Source organism: Thamnophis elegans, unplaced genomic scaffold, assembly GCF_009769535.1.
Source record: "Thamnophis elegans isolate rThaEle1 unplaced genomic scaffold, rThaEle1.pri scaffold_163_arrow_ctg1, whole genome shotgun sequence".
Taxonomy (NCBI): domain Eukaryota; kingdom Metazoa; phylum Chordata; class Lepidosauria; order Squamata; family Colubridae; genus Thamnophis; species Thamnophis elegans.
Window position 1 is genome coordinate 50,548 of NW_022473632.1, and position 20,221 is coordinate 70,768.

The following is a 20,221-nucleotide window of genomic DNA, read 5'->3' on the forward strand; positions in this document are numbered from 1 at the left end:
CTGTCGGGATTTCAAACTATCTTTCGTTCCATCGCGACCCCGCAACCGCGGATTTTGCCGAGTTACCCTTCCGCCTCCACGGCCTCCAAGAAATATTGCAGCGAAACCCAGAATAATATCCACGCGTGGCGAGGCTCTGACATCACCCGCGGTAGGATTGCCAGGACGGCAAAAGAGACGGTTCAATTCTTCTCGCTCTTCGCCTCCCTCGATTTTAGCCCCTTAAATCGGAGGGAAGCGGGACAGTTCCAAGGCTAACGAATTGGGGGGGGGGCAAAAGGGATTCTTCATCCTAGATATTTGAGCTTTGCTGCGGGGGATTCTCTCGTGTTTCGGGGCGCCTTTTGCATTTGTTGTCGGATTTCTTGGGGGGGGGAGGGTTAATTGAGCAATTTGGGGAAAGCGGGGAAATCCTGGCTGCTGCAGGCAAGGAGCGAGAGCCCTTCCCTTCCTGGCGCCGCCGGGTTGATCCACACCTCGGCTGATTGGAGACCACCCCACCGATCTCCCCTTCCCCCTGCGACCCTCTTTCTTCTCCCCCCTCCAGCTTCGTTTCTAAAGAGTCGCTTTTTCATTAGGGCCCTCCGAAACAAGGGCTCCTTATAGGAACACCACCCACCCGCCCATCCACGCCATCCTCTCGCGGAGGTCTCTCACCTGCCTTTGTGTGTGGGGGGGAGAGATAACCCCCCCCCCCCGCTCTCCTCCCCACGGGAAAGAGACTGCAATCTCTTTGGCCCACGGCGGAGGGAAAAGCCGGGGGAAGGGACCGCGCCAGCAATAACGAGGTTTGTCCCGCCGCCAGCTATTATAGTTTATAGTTTATAGTTTATTTATTTGTATGCCGCCCTTTTCCCTGAGGGGACTCAGGGCGGCTCACAAGTTAGGGGAAGGGGAGGACAAAACAAGTTATGAACATAAAACAATACATTGTTAAAAGAGAACACAACAATCATACCATTCGGGTGGGGTTAGGGTCTTTAGCCCCAGGCCTGCTGGGACAGCCAGATTTTAAGGGCAGTGCGGAAGGTCTGGAGGGTGGTGAGGGTACGAATCTCCACGGGGAGTTCGTTCCAGAGGGTCGGAGCAGCCACCGAGAAGGCTATTCCCTAACAGAGGCACAACCCGGAATTGCTCGGAGCGGTTCTCGCCTTCTTCGCCTCCCCTCCCCAGGCCTGCCACTCCCTGCGCGACCACCCGCGTCCCTTCTTCCCTCCTTTCCCACCAGCTTCTCCAGCCGCCCATTCCGCTGGATCCCCGACTCGCTTGGCCGTTTGCCTCCGACTTTCCCGGAGCCTTGAACCCGTTCCCCCCACCCCACCCCAAGCTCGGGCCCGCCCGTCTCCAGCCGGGGTCCGGAGCTCCCGACGCCCGTCCCCGGATCCTTACCTTGGAGTTCGGCAGGGTTATGGCTGTTCTGGTGCAGGTAGGGCTGTTCCAACGAGTGCGAGGAGAGGCCCGACGAGAGCGGGTTGGCCGCCGGGTTGCAAGGCGAGAGCGACTGTTGTTTGATGTAGGAGGCGCCGCCGTTCAAGCCGGGGGCGGGTGAGGGCGCCCAAGCCGAGGGCCCCGTGCCGGAGTAAACCGAGTGGGGCTCCATCACCCCTCCGCCGGGCAGCAGCGGGGAAGCGGGCACCGAGCCGTCGTGGTGGCCGTAATCCCCTCCGGCCGAGGCGGCCCCGGCTCCGCCGCAGCTGCTCATGTAGGCGTGGTGGCCTCCGTTGGAAGGCAGGTGGGGCACGGAGTGGCCGGCCAGACCCATGCCGTCCACGTTGACCATGCCCAGGGCGCCCCCGTCCAAAGGCAGGCTGCTGGGCGGGCAGGAGGGTCCCTGGAAGCCGTAGCTGTCGGGGAGGTGGTTGAAATTCAGGTTCATCATGCTGTACATGGGCTTCAGGGCCTGGCACTTCCTCCTGAAGCCGCGGGGTCGCCGTCGGAAGGAGCCTTCCTCGAACATGAACTCGCTGGCCGGGTCGATGGTCCAGTAGTGGCCCTTGCCCGGCCGGCCCAGCCCTTTGGGCAGCTTGATGAAGCACTCGTTGAGCGAGAGGTTGTGGCGCACCGAATTCTTCCAGCCCTGATAGGAGCCGCGGAAGAAGGGGAAACGCGCCTGCAGGAACTGGTAGATCTCGCTCAGGGTCAGCCGCTTGGACGGCGAGCTCTGGATGGCCATAACGATCAGCGCAATGTAGGAGTAGGGCGGCTTCTCCGGACGGCGGATGCCCGCGTTGCTCTTCTTAGTCTTGGGGCCGCCGGCACCGCCGCCGCCGCCGCTACCACCGCCGCTGCTGCTGGGCGTCGAGGAACTGGTGGATGAGGCGGCCTCCATGGCGGCGGCGGGTCCGAGCGGCTTGTCGGAGGCTGCGGACATAGCAAGCGCCCTGGCCCCGGGCAACGGCAGCGGCAGCGGCGGCGGGCGAGAGGCAGGAGCGCGCAGCAGCAGCCCTGCGGTCATCGACGGCTACCGAGCGCCCCCACCCCTCCCTAAGGACAGGCTCCGGGGCGGGAAGGGAGGGGGACTGGCCTCCCCAGGGGCGGGGGGGGGGCGCGGGCGCGCTCGACCGCCCGCCTTCCGCCGCCGAGGGCCTGAGATCCCGCGGGGGCGGCTCTTGTTCTCCAAGCGCCGACTGCGTCGGGCGGCTACCTCGGAGGAACCCCGGAAAAGGAGCAGTGACGCGAAGGCGCGCCCCTCTTGGCAAGGAAAGGGTCCAACTCCCGCCCCCCACCCCGGGATTTATTCCCGAGGATCCGAACTAGCTTTTCGGCACGAGGGTTTTTCTTTCTTTCTTCTCTTTCTTTCCTTCCTTCCTTCTTCCTCCCTTCCTCCTCTGCCTCCCCCTTTTAATTTACAATCTCCTTCCTCTTCTTCTTCTTCCTCCTCCTCCTCCTCCTCGCCCTTCCCCCCTCCGGCTTCCTAGGCTCCGCGAAGGATCCGGCCTTCTCCTTTTCCCTCCCCCCCACCACCACCACCCCGCTTTCCCCGCGCTTCCTCCTCCTTCCAGTCCCCCGGGTCTCTGGCAAGCCGGGAAGTGCCGCCGCCGCTGCTGCTCTGCGTGCGGAATCGCCGGTCTGCCCCCAGCCGAAGCGGCTGCCTTTCACTTTATCGCGAGTCAGCGGGCGCCTGGCGGCTCTTGACAGCGCGACGTAAGAGGCAGAGGGAGCAGGCCCCGCCCCCGCGCCCCTTGCCCCTGCCCCCCCCCCTCCGCCGCCGCCGCTCAACTCCACATTGGTGAGCGCGGAAAACTGCTCCTCCTCCTCCTTTGCTCCAACCCGGAGCTGCTCTGAAGCGGTTCGCCCTCCCCCTCCCGCTCCCACATCCCCGCCGTTCCACTTTGGCCTGTTGGAAAAGAAGGACTTCGCCGCTGCCGTCCCAGGGAAGGAAGGAAGGCCTTCACACAACAACCCAAGAACGCGTGTTCGCCCACGGAAGAAACTCGCTCGGCCTCCGCTCGTTCGGGGAGACCGCGAGAAGCCAAAGGGAGACCCGAATTTTCTGCCCCGGGGAAAAATAGGGAGAACGTTTGTCCTCCTATATCTGCTACCTATCCCCCCCACCCTCTCCCATCTAAGGGAATGTTGTAGAGTTACAAAACTCACTGTGAGTTTGTGTTGTGTTTGGGTGCGCGCATGAAGGGAGGCTCAGCCGATCTCGTTGTACACATGTTGTACTCTGACATTAAAGGTTTGAATTGAATTTAATTGATTCTAGGCCTCGGTTGAGCGGCCCCCTCCCTCGAAAGCTTGGGGTGGGGGTAGCGGGGGAAGGCGCTTCTCCAACCAGCGGAGACCTTTCTGGATTTACTGCAGTAAATAATACAGTCTTTGGGTTAGTAGTGGAGCCGGCTTAAGATGTTAGTGAATCTCCACTCAACATCTAGCAGAGCCTTCCCTCCTCTGCCCCCATCCCCCACCTCCGTCCATTTTCTTGAAGATTTCTCCTTTTGGGAGGGAGAGGAAAGTGGGAAGAAGATACGCCCACGTAAAATACTGCTACCTTGTCGGTCTGTTTTGTTTTTTTTAATGCCACCCATTCTCCGGTCAGATGTGACGTGTGCGGTATTTATTTGTAGCCGAAAAGTTGATTCTTACGATGGGTTGGACTACCGCACCCCTCAGATACCCGAGCCCCCCCCCCACCTCGGGGAAAGCACTCCCGCATTGCTCCCCCCCCCAAAAAAACCCGCAACCATTTGCAAAGGTGTATTTGTGCATTGGTGACACCTCCGAGATGTTCCATCTTTAAATGCATGAAATTGAAAGGGGGGGGACCACGTTTTAGAGATGTTGATTGGGGGGGACCCCCAAATGAATCAACACCCCTCAGGGCACACAAAAAAAAAAAACAAATTAGCCCACAATGGTAATTACACAATATTGTTTACGCAAAGGGAGAAAACGATATAATTGATGTTCTTAAGACTCCCTCTCTGTCTCCCTCTCTCCCTCCCTCTCTCTTTATATATCTCTCTCCCTCCCTCTCTTTCTCTCTTTCTTTATATCTATCTATCTCAAGGGTGAGTTTAGCTCAGCCACCCACCCCCAAAAATGAAAGGAAGGAAGGAAGAAAGAAAGAAAGAAAGAAAAAAGAAGGAAAGAAAGAAAAAAGAAGGAAAGAAAGAAAGAAGAAAGAAAGAAAAAATAAATAAAGAAAGAAAGAAAGAAAGAAAGAAGAAAACAAGGAAGAAAGAAAGAAAGAAAGAAAGAAAGAAATAAAAAATAAGGAAATAAAGAAAGAAAGAAGAAAGAAAGATAGAAAGAAAGAAATAAAGAAAGAAGAAAGAAAAAAGGAAGAAGGAAGGAAGAAAGAGAAAGAAAGAAAGAAAGAAAAAAGAAGAAGGAAGGAAGGAAGAAAGAAAAAAAGAAAGAAAGAAAGAAAGAAAAAAGAAGGAAAGAAGAAAGAAAGAAAGAAAAAAGAAAAAAGGAAGAAAGGAAGAAAGAAAGAAAGAAAGAAAAAAGAAGAAAGAAAGAAAGAAAGAAAGAAAGAAAGAAAGAAAGAAAGAAAAAAGGAAGAAGGAAGAAAGAAAGAAAGAAAGAAAGAAAGAAAGAAAAGAGAAGAAAAAAGAAGAAAGAGAAGAAAGAAAGAAGAAGAAAGAAAAAAGGAAGGAGGAAGAAGAAAGAGGAAAGAAGGAAGGAAGAAGAAGAAGAGAAAGAAAGAAAGAAAGAAAAAGAAGAAGAAGAAAGGAAGGAAGAAAGGAAGAAAAAAGAGAAGGAAGAAGGAAGGAAGGAAGAAAGGAAGAAAGGAAGAAAGAGAAAGAAAGAAGGAAGGAAGGAAGAAAGAAGGAAGAAAGAAAGAAAGAAGAAAGAAAGAAAGAAAGAAAGAAAGAAAGAAAGAAAGAAAGAAAGAAAGCCCGTGTCTCGTTATTCCTTCGCGAGATACAGACAGACAAGAAGGATGTTTACACAAGGCAGCGTAAACACATCCCCGAGCCTTCTTCAATAGAAGTCCAGAGGCTTCTCCCCCCCTTCCCTCCCCCCCTCCCGCTCGAGGCTCCGAATGGCCCACACAGTTGCAATGCCTGTTTGTTGGGGCTTTCTCCCTTTCTCCCCCCCTCCCCTCCCCTCTCCCCCCCTTCACTTTAAACATTTTCTTCTGGGGGAAGGAAAAAAAGAAGTATCGAAGGCGTCGCTATTATTGGATTCTCTGGAGCAACGGGTGTCACACACGCGCGCACGTGTTTGCTCAGCGCGTCCACGCAAACAACCCCTGAATAAACCAGGATTTCCTTCACCCTCCCTTTTAAAAAAAATTAATGAACCCCCCCCACCCCACCCCACCCCGAAATCCTTTTCATCTACTCTCCGGGCTCCGAGCCACTCGACAAGGTAAGACCCTTACCGATTTTCCCATCCTCATTGCTAGCGCGCGTGGTAAATTTGGCACCATTAAGTTGTTAAAGAGGGGGGGGGGGGAGGTCGGAGGGCGGAGGTGGGGAGCTTTAGCTTCAGCACCTAATGGTTGGAGGGGGGGCGCGGTGGAAGGAGAAAGATCAACAAGTCTGCCCCCCCTCCTTCCCCCCCTCCTGCTTCTTTATAGTTTAAATGCTGAAGGCCTGGTGTGTATAAACTTAACAGCCCGCCGCCACCAAAGGCGACCCCAAAAAAGACCAAAAAGGGAATTTTTTTCCCCTCTCCCTTTAGGGAGGGGAATTCTTGTCTGGGGTGGTTGGGGAAGAGGACGGGGGCGTGGGGGGGAGACATGCTTTTCCTAAGGCCTTTCTCTAAAAGGAAACTTTGATTTTCGGGCCGGTTTTGGGATCCCCGCTGCGAACGAGGCATCGCCCGTCTGCGGGGCGCCTCGCACGTCGGTGAGATCACCCAGAGCTATTTCACTTCACAAACCGACTTATCTGCCCCCCCCCCCACATAACAGCCTTTCTTGTCCCCGTGACAAAAAAGAGCGGGGGGGGGAAACAGAGGGATTTCTTCAACCCCCCCCCCAAAAAAAATCAAATTTCTCAACCGCTGCAGAAACAGGCCTTCCCTTCGGATCCTCGCCGGCAGGGCGAGGAAGGGGCCCGCGGGGCGAAAAAAAAGGGGGGGTAGTTTCCCCCCCCTCTAGTCGTTTTGCAACCCAGGGACCGGGGGGGGGGAGCAACCGAAAGGCTCCGCTTGCGGCTTGCGGGGGCTGTCCTCGCACAAGACTCGCTGCGAAGAGTATTGGGGGGGGGGGAGGCGCCGGTGGGGGGGGGGGCGAGACATATTGCCAAGTTGCGCCTTCCTGGCAGGGACGGTTTTGGTGTGGGGGGGTGTCTAAAGGGGAGTGGGAGGTGGGGAGTTTTTCTGCTCAGCTCGAGGTCTGGTTTAAGGCCAGGAAACGCGACTTGATCACCAACTGCCCGGGGGATTGGTGGTGCGCGCGCGCGCGCGCTTGTGTTTGTGTGTTTGTGTCGGGGGGGGGGGTCGTGGCACTCGGGCGCACAGGTTCCCCCCGGTTGGGAAGCTGCAACCTCAAGTCCTGCTTTGCACGTCCCCGCGTTCTTCACCGCAAAAGTTTCTCCGCCGGGGCTTAGAACAGACCCGGCGCCTGTTTTGCAACCGGCTGGAGGGAAAAAAGGAGAAAAACCTTCTCTGTAGGCCCCGCGAAGGAATCCAGGTTCGCGGGGAGGTGGGAGGAAGAGAGGGTGGAGGTTAAAGCAAGGGAGATGTCGTGTGAAACCGCCTTCCTTTGCGTGTAGGGAGAGGGCTGGCCTCCCCAAGCCTCCTGCGCGAGAGGCCTGCATCCCCACGCGACTGTACGCCCTTCGGGGCGGAGGCCTCGCTTCCTTTCCCTGCAAAACGCCAAGCAGTGGATGATGGGTGGCTAAGCTGCCTCCCCCCCCCCCGAGTTTCGGAGCGGCAGGACTTCTCCGGACCCAAGCAGGTGGGCTTGTTTGCAAGCCACTCTTGGGTGTCAGAACGCAGCAGCGCTCGGCAGAATCTGGTCTGAATGTTCCCCCCTCCACCGACGGTTTCCCCCTTCTTTCCCTCGGCTCGCCTTCGCTTCCCTCCCGCAACAAGTTCGCGAAACGTAGGCAGCAAGCGGGTTCAAGCTACCGGCCCCGTCCCCCCGGCTCCCCGCTGTTCTGTTTTCTCTCTTCGGTTGCCAGGGGCTAAAAAGCAGCTTCGGTGAGCCAGCTTCTCCCTTTGAAAGAGGCCGGAGCGTTTTCGGCGCAAGGAAAAGGTATCTCAGCCTCCCCCCCCCCCCCGGGGCCTCCTTGTGCGGGTCCTGGGAATTGGAGGCCGCTGCGTCCTGGCTGACCTTCCTCTTCCTCTCCTTCTTCACCCTCCAAATTTCAGCGCCCCGCTCGGGGGCGTCTCAGCAGAAGACCTCCAAGGAGTAGCGCCGTGGGTTTGGGGTATATAAGGTTGATTTTAGCCCGGAAGGGAAGTTTTCTTCGGGGTAGTAGGCCCTTGCAAGTAAATTTCCCCCTTATTTGCCCGATAAAGTGATTCGGCTTCCCAGAGAGGATCGGGCAAAATCCAGGCAGGTTAAACATGTTCTCAGCTGGATGCGCTGGGAGGCTGAGATCCTATACAGCCTTTGCATCCGGAGAAAGTTGAATAGAATGGAATCACTAAAGTCTGTGTTGGGCAATGGCCCCCTCTCTAATATTCCCTTTCCTTTGGAGATCAGGCCTGGTTTGTGAGTAGGCCCATTTCTCTCCCTCCCTCTCCCTCCCTCCCTCTCCCTCCCTCTCTCTCTCTCCCTTCCCCCTCTCTCCTCTCTTTCCCTCTCCCTCTTTCCCCTCTTTCTCCCCTCTCTCTCTTCTTTTCCCCTCTCTCTCCTCTCTTTCCCTCTCCCTCCCTCTCTTCTCTCCCCCCCTCTCTTCTCTCCCCCCCTCTCTCTTCTCTATCTCCCTCTCTCCCAAGGATTTTCTCCCTAGTAAAGCTTAAGGCACATCCCCGGATCCTGTTTTGGGATGCCAAGTGGGTGGGAGTAGGGTGGGTAGGTGAGATTTTAAAAAGTGCAATAAAATCCCCCTTCTCTGGTCTTCTTCCTTCTTTATTTAATGCTAAAGGTATTGTTTTCGCTGCAAAGAAAGGAATGGGCTGGATCCTTCCTTGTTTTTAGTCCATTGAAGTCGGGCGGCTAACACAGATAGATAGATAGATAGATAGATAGATAGATAGATAGATAGATAGATAGATAGATAGATAGATAGATAGGTAGGTAGGTAGGTAGGTAGGTAGGTAGGTAGGTAGGTAGGTAGGTAGATGATACATACATACATACATACATACATACATACATACATACACACATGATACATACAAAAGTATAGATAGATAGATAGATAGATAGATAGATAGATAGATAGATACTATATTAGATAGATAGATGATAGATAGATAGATAGATAGATAGATAGATAGATAGATAGATACTATATTAGATAGATAGATGATAGATAGATAGATAGATAGATGATAGATAGATAGATTAGATAGATAGATAGATAGATAGATACTATATTGGATAGATGATAGATAGATAGATAGATAGATAGATAGATAGATAGATAGATAGATAGATAGATAGATACTATATTAGATAGATAGATGATAGATGATAGATAGATAGATAGATAGATAGATGATAGATAGATAGATAGGTAGGTAGGTAGGTAGGTAGGTAGGTAGATGATACATACATACATACATACATACATACATACATACATACATACATACACACATGATACATACAAAAGGATAGATAGATAGATAGATAGATAGATAGATAGATAGATAGATACTATATTAGATAGATAGATGATAGATAGATAGATAGATAGATAGATAGATAGATAGATACTATATTAGATAGATAGATGATAGATAGATAGATAGATAGATAGATAGATAGATAGATTAGATAGATAGATAGATAGATAGATAGATAGATAGATAGATAGATAGATACTATATTAGATAGATAGATGATAGATAGATAGATAGATAGATAGATAGATAGATAGATAGATACTATATTAGATAGATAGATAGATAGATAGATAGATAGATAGATAGATAGATAGATAGATAGATAGATGATAGATAGATAGATAGATAGATAGATATGCCTCTTTTAAAGCCGCAATTTTTCCAGGCTGGATCTCCCAAAGTCGAACTACATTCAGACAATCTTTCGTCTTTTAAGGGAAGGGGAAAGAGGAGGCACAAGCTGTTGTGTCCTCCCACCCCCCCACCATTTTGACCGGGTGTCAGGCGCTGTACAGGGATATGGGAAGCGGGTTGCCTGATCCTAAGAGGAGACTCATAGGAGGGAGCGGTTGGGCACTCCAGATTGCAAGAAAAAGGGCGCAATTTCAACCTATTTTTCCCCCTCCCTTGTCGGAGAACCGAGCCCTCTTCCTGGCAGTTCCTTACCGAGACTTTAAAACCTTGCCGTTTTAAAGACCTTTCCTAAAGGAGGAAACCCCCGCCGTGTTTATTGGGAATGGTGGAGCAAAGTGGGCCATCCAATTCTTTATTGGGAAAGGAGGGAACAAGGTGGGCAGAATTACACCGGGCGTTATTCTCCCCAGTTCTCCGAAATTCACGTTTCCCTTGATTTTTCCAGAAGCCGTTTGGGAGAAGAGTAAGTAGTTTTGCTCGTGTGTGTGTGTGTGTGTGTTATACATGGATGCACCTGAGTGTTTGTTTTCCTGCGGAGTCTCTCTCTTTCTTTTTTCTCTTTTCATCTCTCTTTCTTCTCTTTCCCTTTCCCTCCCTTCTTCTCTCTCCCTCTTTCCCTTCTTCTCTCTCCTTCTCCCTCCCCCTCCTTCTCCCCCTCTCCCTTCTTTCTCTATCTCTCCCTCCTTCCTCTCCTCTCTCTCCCCCCTTTCTCTCCTCTCTCTCCTTCTCCCTCTCCTTCCTTCTCCCTCCCCCTCTCTTCTTTCTCTCTCTCTTTCTCCCTCCCTCCCTCTTTCTCTCTTTTTCTCATCCAAATTGTTTGCACAACGAGCCATCTCGGGGAGAGAGGCGAGGGAAAAAGGCGCGTAGGATTGCGTTGCACGCCGCCTATTTCGTTCTTTCCCTTTCAATCCGCGCGCGCCCTGGCGCTCTGGAAGGAAACCAGCGGGACACCTATTCGCCCGTCAAATGTTTGCAACGTCGCCCAGTCACATTTTGGCTTAGAAAGAGTCGGGACGCCGTTGCTGTATCTCTTTTTCTCCCCCCCACCCCGCGTCCCTTTTCCCCCCCTGCGGGTATTTTTACTGGCTAATTGCTTAAGCGAAAGAGTCTTGGCCGGAGAGAGCAGGGTGGGGCCAGAGGGTAATTCGAAGCTGGAAATGTATCTGGCTACTATGGTCGAAAAAAAGAAGCAGACTTCTTCGCAGGCGGAGGAGGAAGGCCTGGGTTGTCGGGAGTAGTGGAGGGGGGGGTCTTCTCTCTGGAAAGGGTCTTGTTTATCAAAGGTCAGACCACCCACGGGGAGGACGGAGTCGGACGCGCGTCGGCGCTTACCCCAGCCTTTGGCCCTGGTTTTCATTAACACTAAGGAGCCAGGCAGGGAAAGAGACGGCACACACACACACACACGGAGGGAGGGAGGGAGGGAGGGAGGGGAGAGAGAGGGACAGGAGGGAGAGAGAGAGAAAGAGAGAGAGAGGAAAAGAGAGAAAGAGGAAAAGAGAGAGGGGGGGGAGAGAAATCCCCCGTCTTTATTCAAGCCGAAGGTGAAAGAAGTGACAAAACCAGGTTGGCTGGTTGTCGCGTGTGTATCCCAACCCCTAGGTGTTGAAAAGAGGTTGCGAGGGAGCGAGCTGTGCCGGGGGGTAGCGGGTTAGGCGGGGAGGTAAGAGGGGGGAGCAGATTTTTGGCATGGGTTCCTTACGGGCGACTTCCAATTATTAGTAGTAACGTCATCCGTATCATTTGCAGACCCTTTGCCAGATCTCATTGAAGCCTCTCCGTCCCTCCCCAAGGTGTGTTTGTCAAGAGGCAACTTTGTGCTTCTTTCTTTCTTTCTTTCTTTCTTTCTTTCTTTCTTTCTTTCTTTCTTTCTTTGTGCTTCTTTCTTTCTTCGGCTTCTTCAGAACTGAAGAACCTTTTGGGGTGAGAAGCGAAACATCTTCAAGGAAGAAAAATAAAATCCAGTTGCCTCTTGGGGGGAAAAATCATCTTTGGGACAACCATGACTTGGATGGCTGAGAAATTCCATACACAAGATTTCTCCCATCCTTCCCAAGAATTATAATTTGCGTGCTGTTAAAAAAAACACCCCAAATCATCCAGCAATCCTAAATTCGCTCTTTAAAAACAAAACAAAACACCGTTGTAATGAGATCTCGTCCGTTCCTGTGTCCACAAATACTTTCCCCCCCCCAGATTTATTTACTTATTTGTTTATTTATTGAGATGGCACCAAGTGGGCCAACCACGATATTGGCATCAGGGCAAGTGGCAGGTTTCCTTTTCGACTCCCTCCTCTTCCTCTTTTATCGTTGTTGTGTTGGTTGTGTGGTTCAGCCCAGCCTGCCAGATTTTTAAATTTGATTTGGCCTTTCTCTCCGCCTAAATCGGATTACTTACTTACTTATTTATTACTTATTTACTTATTACTGATTTCCTCATTTATGTATCTATTGATTCATTTATTTCTGCGGTGAGGATGTTCGCCCCTTTTCTGGTGATCCCTTTTGGCTTCTCAAAGCAACCAGCCGCCCTTGGTAAATCCAACCAGACAAAGGAGTTAATCCGAATCAATAGCACTGCTTGACTCAATCTGAAATCTTCGTGAAGCCAAACTGGAGACAAATATCACAACAACTTTCCTGCAACCGTGTCAAATCAATTCGCTTCTCCCCCCCCCCTCCTTCCAGGACAGTTTTTTTTAATCCCCACTTCTCAATGTATCTGATTTTTCAAATTTCCTGGAAATCTTCAAACTAGCCAGGCACCAGCAGGCTCCCCTTTTCCAAAGCTGGCTAAGTGCTCGCCCCCCATCTGTTCTCTTTAGGGTTGAGGCTGGTGCATAGGCGTACCCGCAGCGCGCACACACACACATTCGTTCGTGTACATCCCTCTGGCTGATCATCTTTAAAACGGATTCAGTTTTATTATTAAAACTGATTTTAGCCTTGGGCGCATGGCTTGGGAAGCACGGAGGGGGTTGTTGCAGAAGGAACAATTTATTTTGAAAACCCTTAGGAAAAAATATTGGAGGGGTTTAAGTGTCCAGGCTGGGGAGGTTTGAACAGGAGGGTTGGAAGAGACCTTGGAGGTCCTCTAGTCCAACCCCCTGTTCAAGGAGGATACCTTTTTCTTACAGAATAACAGAGTTGGAAGGGACCTTGGATGTCTTCTAATCTGAGACTCTGCTTAGGCAGGAAGCCCTAATACCATTTCATGAAAAATGGTTGTCCAATCTCTTCTTAAAAACTTCCAATATTGGAGCATTCATAATTTCTGGAGTTAAGTTGTTCCACTGATTAATTTTCCTAACTGTCGGGAAATGTCTCCTTAATTCTAGGTTGTTTCTCTCCTTGATTAATTTCCACATATTGCTTTTTTTCCTGCCTTCAGGCGCTTTGGAGAATAGCTTGACACCCTCTTCTTTGTGGCAACCCCTAAGATATTAGAAGACTGCTATCATGTCACCCCTGGTCCTTCTCTTCATTAAACTAGACATACCCAATTCCAGGTCTGCCCACCCAAACTCCCTTCTCATTTCTGAAATTGCTGCTAAAAATCAGCAATCTGTTAGCCAAACCTTTGATGACCGATGTCAAAGCATGGCTAAAAGTTGTGTCCCATTCTTCATCTTTGTTGCGTCTTTTACTCCTGCCGAGAAAAAAAAAAACCCTTTGCCAGTTTTGAGGGTCAATCCCACCCACCACCCCAGGGCAATTTCTCTAGAATGTGAGTTGACACCAAGTAGACACCAATAATGCTGCAGAAACGTACTCTGAATAACACAGCTCGTTTCAGGAAGCTGTTGGTCGTGTTGGCTGGGGAGAATAGGAAGTGGGATCCAGTTTGGGTGGGCGTGCATTAGGGGTTACCAAGTCCTGGTACTCTCTGAGCTTGGTTGTTGACTGTTGGCTGTTGACAACTAAGCTAAAATCCTGAGTGACAAAGATTCTCTTCTCTCGGTCTGGTTGGTGTTCTAGTAGACCCATGGTCAACACAGGGTCCGGTTGGTGTTCTAGTAGACCCATGGTCAACACAAAGTCAATACTGCAATGGTCAAGTACTGCAATGGTCAAATACTAAGGTGGAGTTCATCCAAAGATGTTCCTATTATGATCCCTGTCATCTAATTTATATGTTGCTACTGCTTTCCATGTGTCTCATCCGTCATCCACTCACATCATTTGCCCATTCGGTCAATCTATGCGTGTTGCGCATTATATCAAGAACTTGGTCAGCCTCGATTTATCTAGGAGATTTATCTAGGACGGACAGTCTGGAGGTCTTCAACCTTTGCTTTTAAGAACTCAAGAACTTAAGGTCTGAAACCATCATCCGAAGATACCTCTCTTCTTATTTTTCACATTCATGGTTTTGAGGAAAACAATATTGTTTTTTTTAGTTTTCAAGGGGAAAGAAATCAGGAGTAAATCCAGTTGCCTTTTGGAAAAGCATCCTTGGGACAACCATGACCCGGAAGATTGAGAGTCTCCATCCATAGACATCGTTGGTTTTTTTTCTTTTTTTCTTTTCTGATCTTCATCTGCCATAATCTCAGCCTTCTCAATCTTGGGTCAGTCTTGTCAGATGCTTTTCTGCCAGGAATTTGTGGCTGTTGGATTGTCGGAGGTAAGGTGACCCACCTTAAAAACTGGACTTTAAATCTGTCTTTTGAGTCGGCCTTATGTGCATTTGAAGATTCTTTTTTTTTTTTAAAGTCCACTCATTTTTGAATTTTGTGTGACACTAGAATCCCCAGCTGCCTCCTCCCACAGGCGTTGCTGTGATGGAATCCAACTTTTTATCTGGGTAAATTCATAGGCACCAAACCCCTACACTGAAACACACCAATTTCAAGCCCACGTAATTACATATGGATACACGTGGATGTGAAAGTAAAAAGGGGAGGGAAGTACCAGTGAAACGAAATGCCCAGTTAATGAAAAAAGTAGAGTTGGTTAACCACCGGCTAATCAGTTCTTATTTTTGTTTGATTTAGGACACCTCATCCTGATGCTTCAGGATAGCACGCATCAGTTCTTTCCCAACTTTATGCCCACGAGATGCGTGGGAACTACGATTCCCAGAATCCCTTGCTGGCACAGTCCTTGAAGTAAGCTGAAGTCAGCCCTTCAGACCATCCCAAGAACTGATAGCTGGTGCAAACGCGAAGAAAGTTTGCAGATAGATCCAGACTGATTAGAAATGCGATCGCTGGATGGCAGCCAAGCCCAGCGACCAGGTTCAGGCAGAGGTATGAAAGGGTTTCCCGTGTGTGTGTGTGTGTGTGTGTGTGTGTGTGTGTGTGTGTGTGTGTTTGTCAGGAAGCCAGCATTATCTGGGGTTTACACAAACACAGAACATCAGTTGAAATGGTCTTTCCACCGTATCCCCCCCCACCTCCGCATCTTTTGGTGAATTGCTGCGTTGCAGGTCGAGCGGAGGCCTGACCTGAAAATTAGCCAGGGGAAAATCTCCAGATCCCCGCGGAGAGGAGTGGGTCCACGGGGGACTGATCCAACCCCGGAATGGGTTCTGGGGAATCAGGGATGTTTTAGAGCCCTGGGTTTGAAGAGAAGACCCGGGAGGGCCTCTAAAAGCACCACACACTTAGAACACCTCCTCACCCCCAAATCCAAGGTAAACTCTCCTCTTTTCTGGCTAAACCGGTGTCCCAGCTCCTGGGGGGCCCTTTGCCAACTCTTCTTTCTCCAGCCCATTCGAGAAATCCTGTAAGGATCCACCAGAGTCCTAGGTGACCGCAGGGACGGGATCCGAATGAGATCAGTCAAGGGGTAACTTAAAATCTACCCTCCCAATCCCTTCGCGCTTTTCAGACGGGACAAAAATTGGATTGATAAAATCGCCTGGGTTGTTCGAAATAGATTCGGAAACGTCCAGTGGATCCAGCCTCCCTCCCTCCCTCCCTCTGTGTGTGTGTGTGTGTGTGTGTGTGTGTGTGTGTTAGAACCAACGGCGCGAGAGCATTTCATTTACCTGCTTATTTGTATTCCGAATTAAGGGATTATTTCAGGGTGGCAAAAAGGGAGATGGTTTTTTTTTTAAACCCTTGCTTATTTATTTATCCTATTTAAGAACCGCCCATCCCCCTCGCAGAAGGAGTGGGGTTACAATAAAATATGAGAAGCATCAAAACCAGCAGATAATAACATTTTTTTAAAAAGGGCCAGGCATGTTTAAAAAAAAAAATCAACGGGAAAGGCGGCAGAAAGGCTGGGGGTGGGGGGGGATTCTTTCGCCCATCTCAAACCCGCTCCTCCGAAAGCAAATCTCTCCCCCGACGACCCCCCCCCCACGCCCCCGCACACAGGCTGGCAGGTAGTTCTACTCCTGATTAAGGGGTTATCAGAGTCGGTGGTTGGCTGAATCCCAAACCTCTGTTTCATCCCAGGGAAAGAGGGGAGGGGGGAGGCTGCGAGAGCGGCGGAGGGTGGAGGGCGAGAGCGGGAAGGCAAGGGGGTTCTCTGGACCGGTCTCTTCCCCCAGTTTCCCCCCTCCCTCTCCGCGTGTCTGTGTGTGGGCTGGCCGGCTTTATCTCCTTCCAGCTCCCGGGGCTTACATTGGAATCTGGCTTCGGGGTGGGGGGTGGGGGGAGAAGGGGAGAGGGCGTCTTTGTGCCAGAGGTCTTTCCAAGCAGCCCTCCACCCAGCCAGCGGGCCAAAGATCACGGAAGCCTTTGGGGAAGGGGGGGGCAACGGTTGCATTAAACCCAGAGCCAATCCTGACGGTCCCTCACGCATCATTCCCCCCCCCCCGAGTTTTCCCAAGTCGGGAAGAGGCCTGCCGCTGCCCACCCGGCCTGCTGGAAGATCTTTCGGCGACGGGGGTGGGGATACATATTTGGAGGGGGTGCAAATCGGCTCGGATGGTCGAGGCATTCCTGGGAAGCGGCATTCCTCGTTGCGTTCTATAAGGGGGGGGGGCTTTTAAGGGGGCCGAGGGAGGCTTGGCTGAGCTGAGGCTGAATTCGGGGCCCGGGACGAGATAACCGACTCTCCGGGGGAGGAGCAGGGGGGCACATATTCAGACGGGCTTCCCTGAATTGCTAGGGAATCGGTTTTCCTGTAACCGGCCCTATTCCTGCTTCTTCCCCCGCCCGCTCCCCCAATTTCTCCAGTCTGGGCTCGGAACGAAGCTCAGGACCGGGTGCCCGGCGCTGTCCAGGCAAACGAAGCAGCCACCGTGGATGGAAAGGCGCTCCGTAGCCCGCTCCCCCACCCCTGGAAGCGCCGGTGGGCTGAAAGGGTCGAACCGCCTTTGCTGCCGCCGCCCGAATGTCCGGGTAGCGGCACATTTGGCGGCGAGTTTTGGTAAAAGAGGGAGGGTCAGCTTGGGGGAGAGAAATGGCTCCAGTCAGGAACGGGTGGTCGGCCTCTTAGGCGCGGACGAAAAAAAGCCACGTTTTAAAAACCTGAAATGGAAAATGTCAGCCGTGTTTCCCAAAGCCTCAGGAGGAAAGGAAAGGAAAGGGGAAGGGAGGGAGAGAAAGGAAAATAAAGGAAAGGAGAAAAAAGAGAAGAGACGAAAGGAGAGAAGAGGAAAGGAGAGGAAAGGAGAAGGAGAAAGGGAAGGAAAAGGAAGGAGGAAAGAAGAAAGAAAGGGAAGGGGAAAGGAAGATTAAAAAAAGGAAAGGAAAGGGAGAGGAGAGGAAAGTAGGAAAAAAGGGGGAAAAGAGAAAAAGGGAAAGGAAAATGAAGGAAAAAAGGAAAGGAGGAAAGAAGAGAGGGGAGAAAGAAATAAAAGGAAAGGAGACTGAAATATTCTGTGTAACAATTAAGAAAATGAAGCTAAACTTCACTGTTCGTTTATCCAGCTTCCTTTCGGCCAAGTTTGACAGAGCCTTGGAATTGACCCTCTAAGAAACGTGGGGACTTCTGGGGTCTTTCAGACAATACCGCATTTCTTCAAGAATGATGGGAGGAAGCTGCTTATAAGTGAAATGCACCCACCTCGTGCCCACACCTAAAGGAATGAAGGACATTCCTCCCCCCAACCCCCCCTTTTCTAACCCTGCTCTCACTCAGTAGAAATAATAGCAATGAAACAAACGGTGGGACGTGGCTGGGACAGTTGTGGGACGCCAGAAATCTCTAGGGAATTAGATTCTGTGGGGTCTTGGGTCAGAATAGACCCCAACTCATTTTAAGGTATTAAAGTGATGGTACCAAGGAACGCTGCAGAGGGAGGTTGTGCGTGGTGTGTTTTGTGTGTGTGTGTGTGTCTATGGGCTATTCCAAGGGAACCATATATTTTTTTTGGCGGAATTTCTTTTTGAAGATAAGTGCGCAACTGGGGGGGTGGCAGAGGACACCCATTCAGTGTTGGCACTCTGGACAAAAGAGAGATAAATAAAGTGAGCGACAAAGAGAGTGAGCTCTCTTTATTCCTTGTTATATATTCTATTCCTTGTTATCCAAAATTATTATCGCAATAATGCAAAAAAATTCACACTGGAAAGGCATCCTTTCCAGCTTTATTTCCGCCTCGAAAGAAAGTTGGGTCTTTCCCAGCCACGAGCAGATTTACTTCTCAAATCCCAAAGGTGCTTTTTCGGGAGGTAACTGGAGTTTCTTGGTCCCCCATCCCCCCCAGCCTTCCCTAAATCCTTCCGTTGCCCACTATCCGGTCAGAGCTGAAGAAGCTTCTTGGATGAGAAGCGAAAAGTCCTCTTAAGAAAAAAAAACACCAAGAAAGTCCATTTGCCTCCTGAAAAAGCACCTTTGAGACAGCCACGACCTGAAGGACTGAGAATCTCTCCATGTCGTTCTTATTGGCGGTGCTTTTCCTTCACCTTCGGTGTTATGACTCCTGTTCCAACTTTCCTGAATTTGGAGCCTCGGGAATATTGGCAAAACAATTCTAATTTCCTTTTCCTAAACCCGTGTCGTTGGAATATCCAGGATAGCTATCCTAAAAAAAACAACAGCTTTTTAAAATATGCAACAAGCATATGTTAATATACTATTTTAAAATCGTTAAAGACGTCTATAACGCCCTCCTTATGATATACCTCGCCTTTAGAAAGCACGCGTGAGTTTCTACAATAACCATTAAACGGAGATAAACTGCGATCCAAGGATGATTTAAAAAAAAATAATCTGGCTAGAAATCTCTACTTAGAATTGATTGGGGGAGACTGCAGGTCAGATAAATGGATGAACCTAGAGCATGAATTTGAAGAATTTGGGGCTGTTACGAACAAGGGTAGGAAGAGAGGATTTTAGAAACCAAGCATCTCCTTTTGGGTTGTTTTTATTTTATTTTGCGCTGAGCAATTTCTGCACAAGGCAGAAAAAAAAACCCGCCGTTTCGAGGGGTCTCCCGAACGAGTCTCCGCTTCTACTTTTCATTTTAAAAGTGGGTGTGTGGGGTGGGGGGAGAGACGGAGATAGGAGCCTGGAGCCTATTACTCTATCCATACTATTGTGGATAGATGGTGGATGGATGGACGGACGGACAGATTGATGGACGGACGGAAGGAAGGATGGATTGATGGAAAGAAGGAAGAAAGGATGGATGGAAAGAATGAAGGAAGAAAGAAAGGAAGGGAAGGGGAGGAAGGAAGGAAGGAAGGAAGGAAGGAAGGAAGGAAGGAAGGAAGGAAGGAAGGAAGGAAGGAACAGCGTCGCTGTCTTTTCCGGGGCTCAGTCCAGCCAGGTAAAATTGCTAAAATGCCAGGTGTCCAAGACAGATCCTGGATTGGCAGGTAATTCAACGTGGAATTGAAGGCGATTCTACGTCCCTCTCCTCTCAAGTGTAATCTTTCCCGAGGCATCCAAGGATTCTAAATCTGCTTCCAAGGATGGCGGGGTGAGGAGGGTGAGGGACACGGGCTGGGCTGAGAGAATCCGTTGCTCGTCCTTAAAACGAACCCGTCGGTTCCTCAGCCCAAAATTAAAGGTTAGAGGGCCCTCCGAGGCGCTGCTGGCGAAAAAACTGCCCACTGCCCTTTTCCCATTGGATCCATCCTCGATCTAACAACAGGAAATGCCGGGGAGGGTTTTGAAAGCCCTTTAATTCTTTCCTGAAATTCCTGGAGACATTTGAAAGGATATTTAAAACGTAAGACAGGAGTGGGACCTTAGAGGTCATGAAATCCAACCCCCCTCGTAGTGGCCGAAATGACCAAGGATGCCTCTCCACCCGCCTCTCCCCGTCTGAAAAACTCAAGCCGGGGCAAGAGAGTTCCTGAGCTTAAGCAGAGAGCGCCATCCTGAAATGCACCCGTGGAATAATAAACGGATCGGTGTTGAAAGTATCCGAAATAGGTCAACGCCTAAGGGGTTTGATGCCTTGGTGGGGAACGAAAGAGTGGGGTGGGGTGGGGGGGGGCAGAGTGTAGGTTTTGCCTTAGAATTTCTTCCTTTGGGAGAAGGAAAACCAGCGGCTGGGAGAAAAAAACGCGGCGCTTCCCAGCTTTAGGAAAAATCGCAATTTTCTTTCTTTCTTTCTTTCTTTCTTTCTTTCTTTCTTTCTTTCTTTCTCTTGCTTTTCCTTCTTTCTTTTCTTTCTTTCTTTCTTTCTTTCTTTCTTTTCTTTCTTTCTTTCTTTCTTTTGCTTTTCCTTCTTTCTTTTCTTTCTC

General features: G+C 50.3%; 1 protein-coding gene across 1 annotated transcript; it reads right to left on the reverse strand.

Moving 5' to 3' along the window:
* Positions 1-292: 292 nt before the first annotated feature.
* On the reverse strand, positions 293-2,821 carry FOXF1 (forkhead box F1). The gene is made up of 2 exons (XM_032238416.1): positions 1,226-2,821; positions 293-364 (listed from the first exon to the last, which is right to left on the reverse strand). Exons 1-2 carry the CDS (start codon positions 2,453-2,455, stop codon positions 293-295), a joined length of 1,302 nt encoding a protein of 433 aa, XP_032094307.1. The 5' UTR covers positions 2,456-2,821.
* Between the last annotated feature and the right edge of the window lie 17,400 nt (positions 2,822-20,221).

What these genes read in the sequence shown, in the direction of transcription:
- FOXF1 (XM_032238416.1), bottom strand. Translation starts at nt 2,455, where the DNA reads ATGACCGCAGGGCTGCTGCTGCGCGCTCCTGCCTCTCGCCCGCCGCCG. An exon ending in ATGGGCGGCTGGAGAAGCTG is followed by an intron (nt 365 to 1,225) that starts GTGGGAAAGGAG and finishes CCCCCCCCCAAG; the next exon opens with AAATCCGACAACAAATGCAA.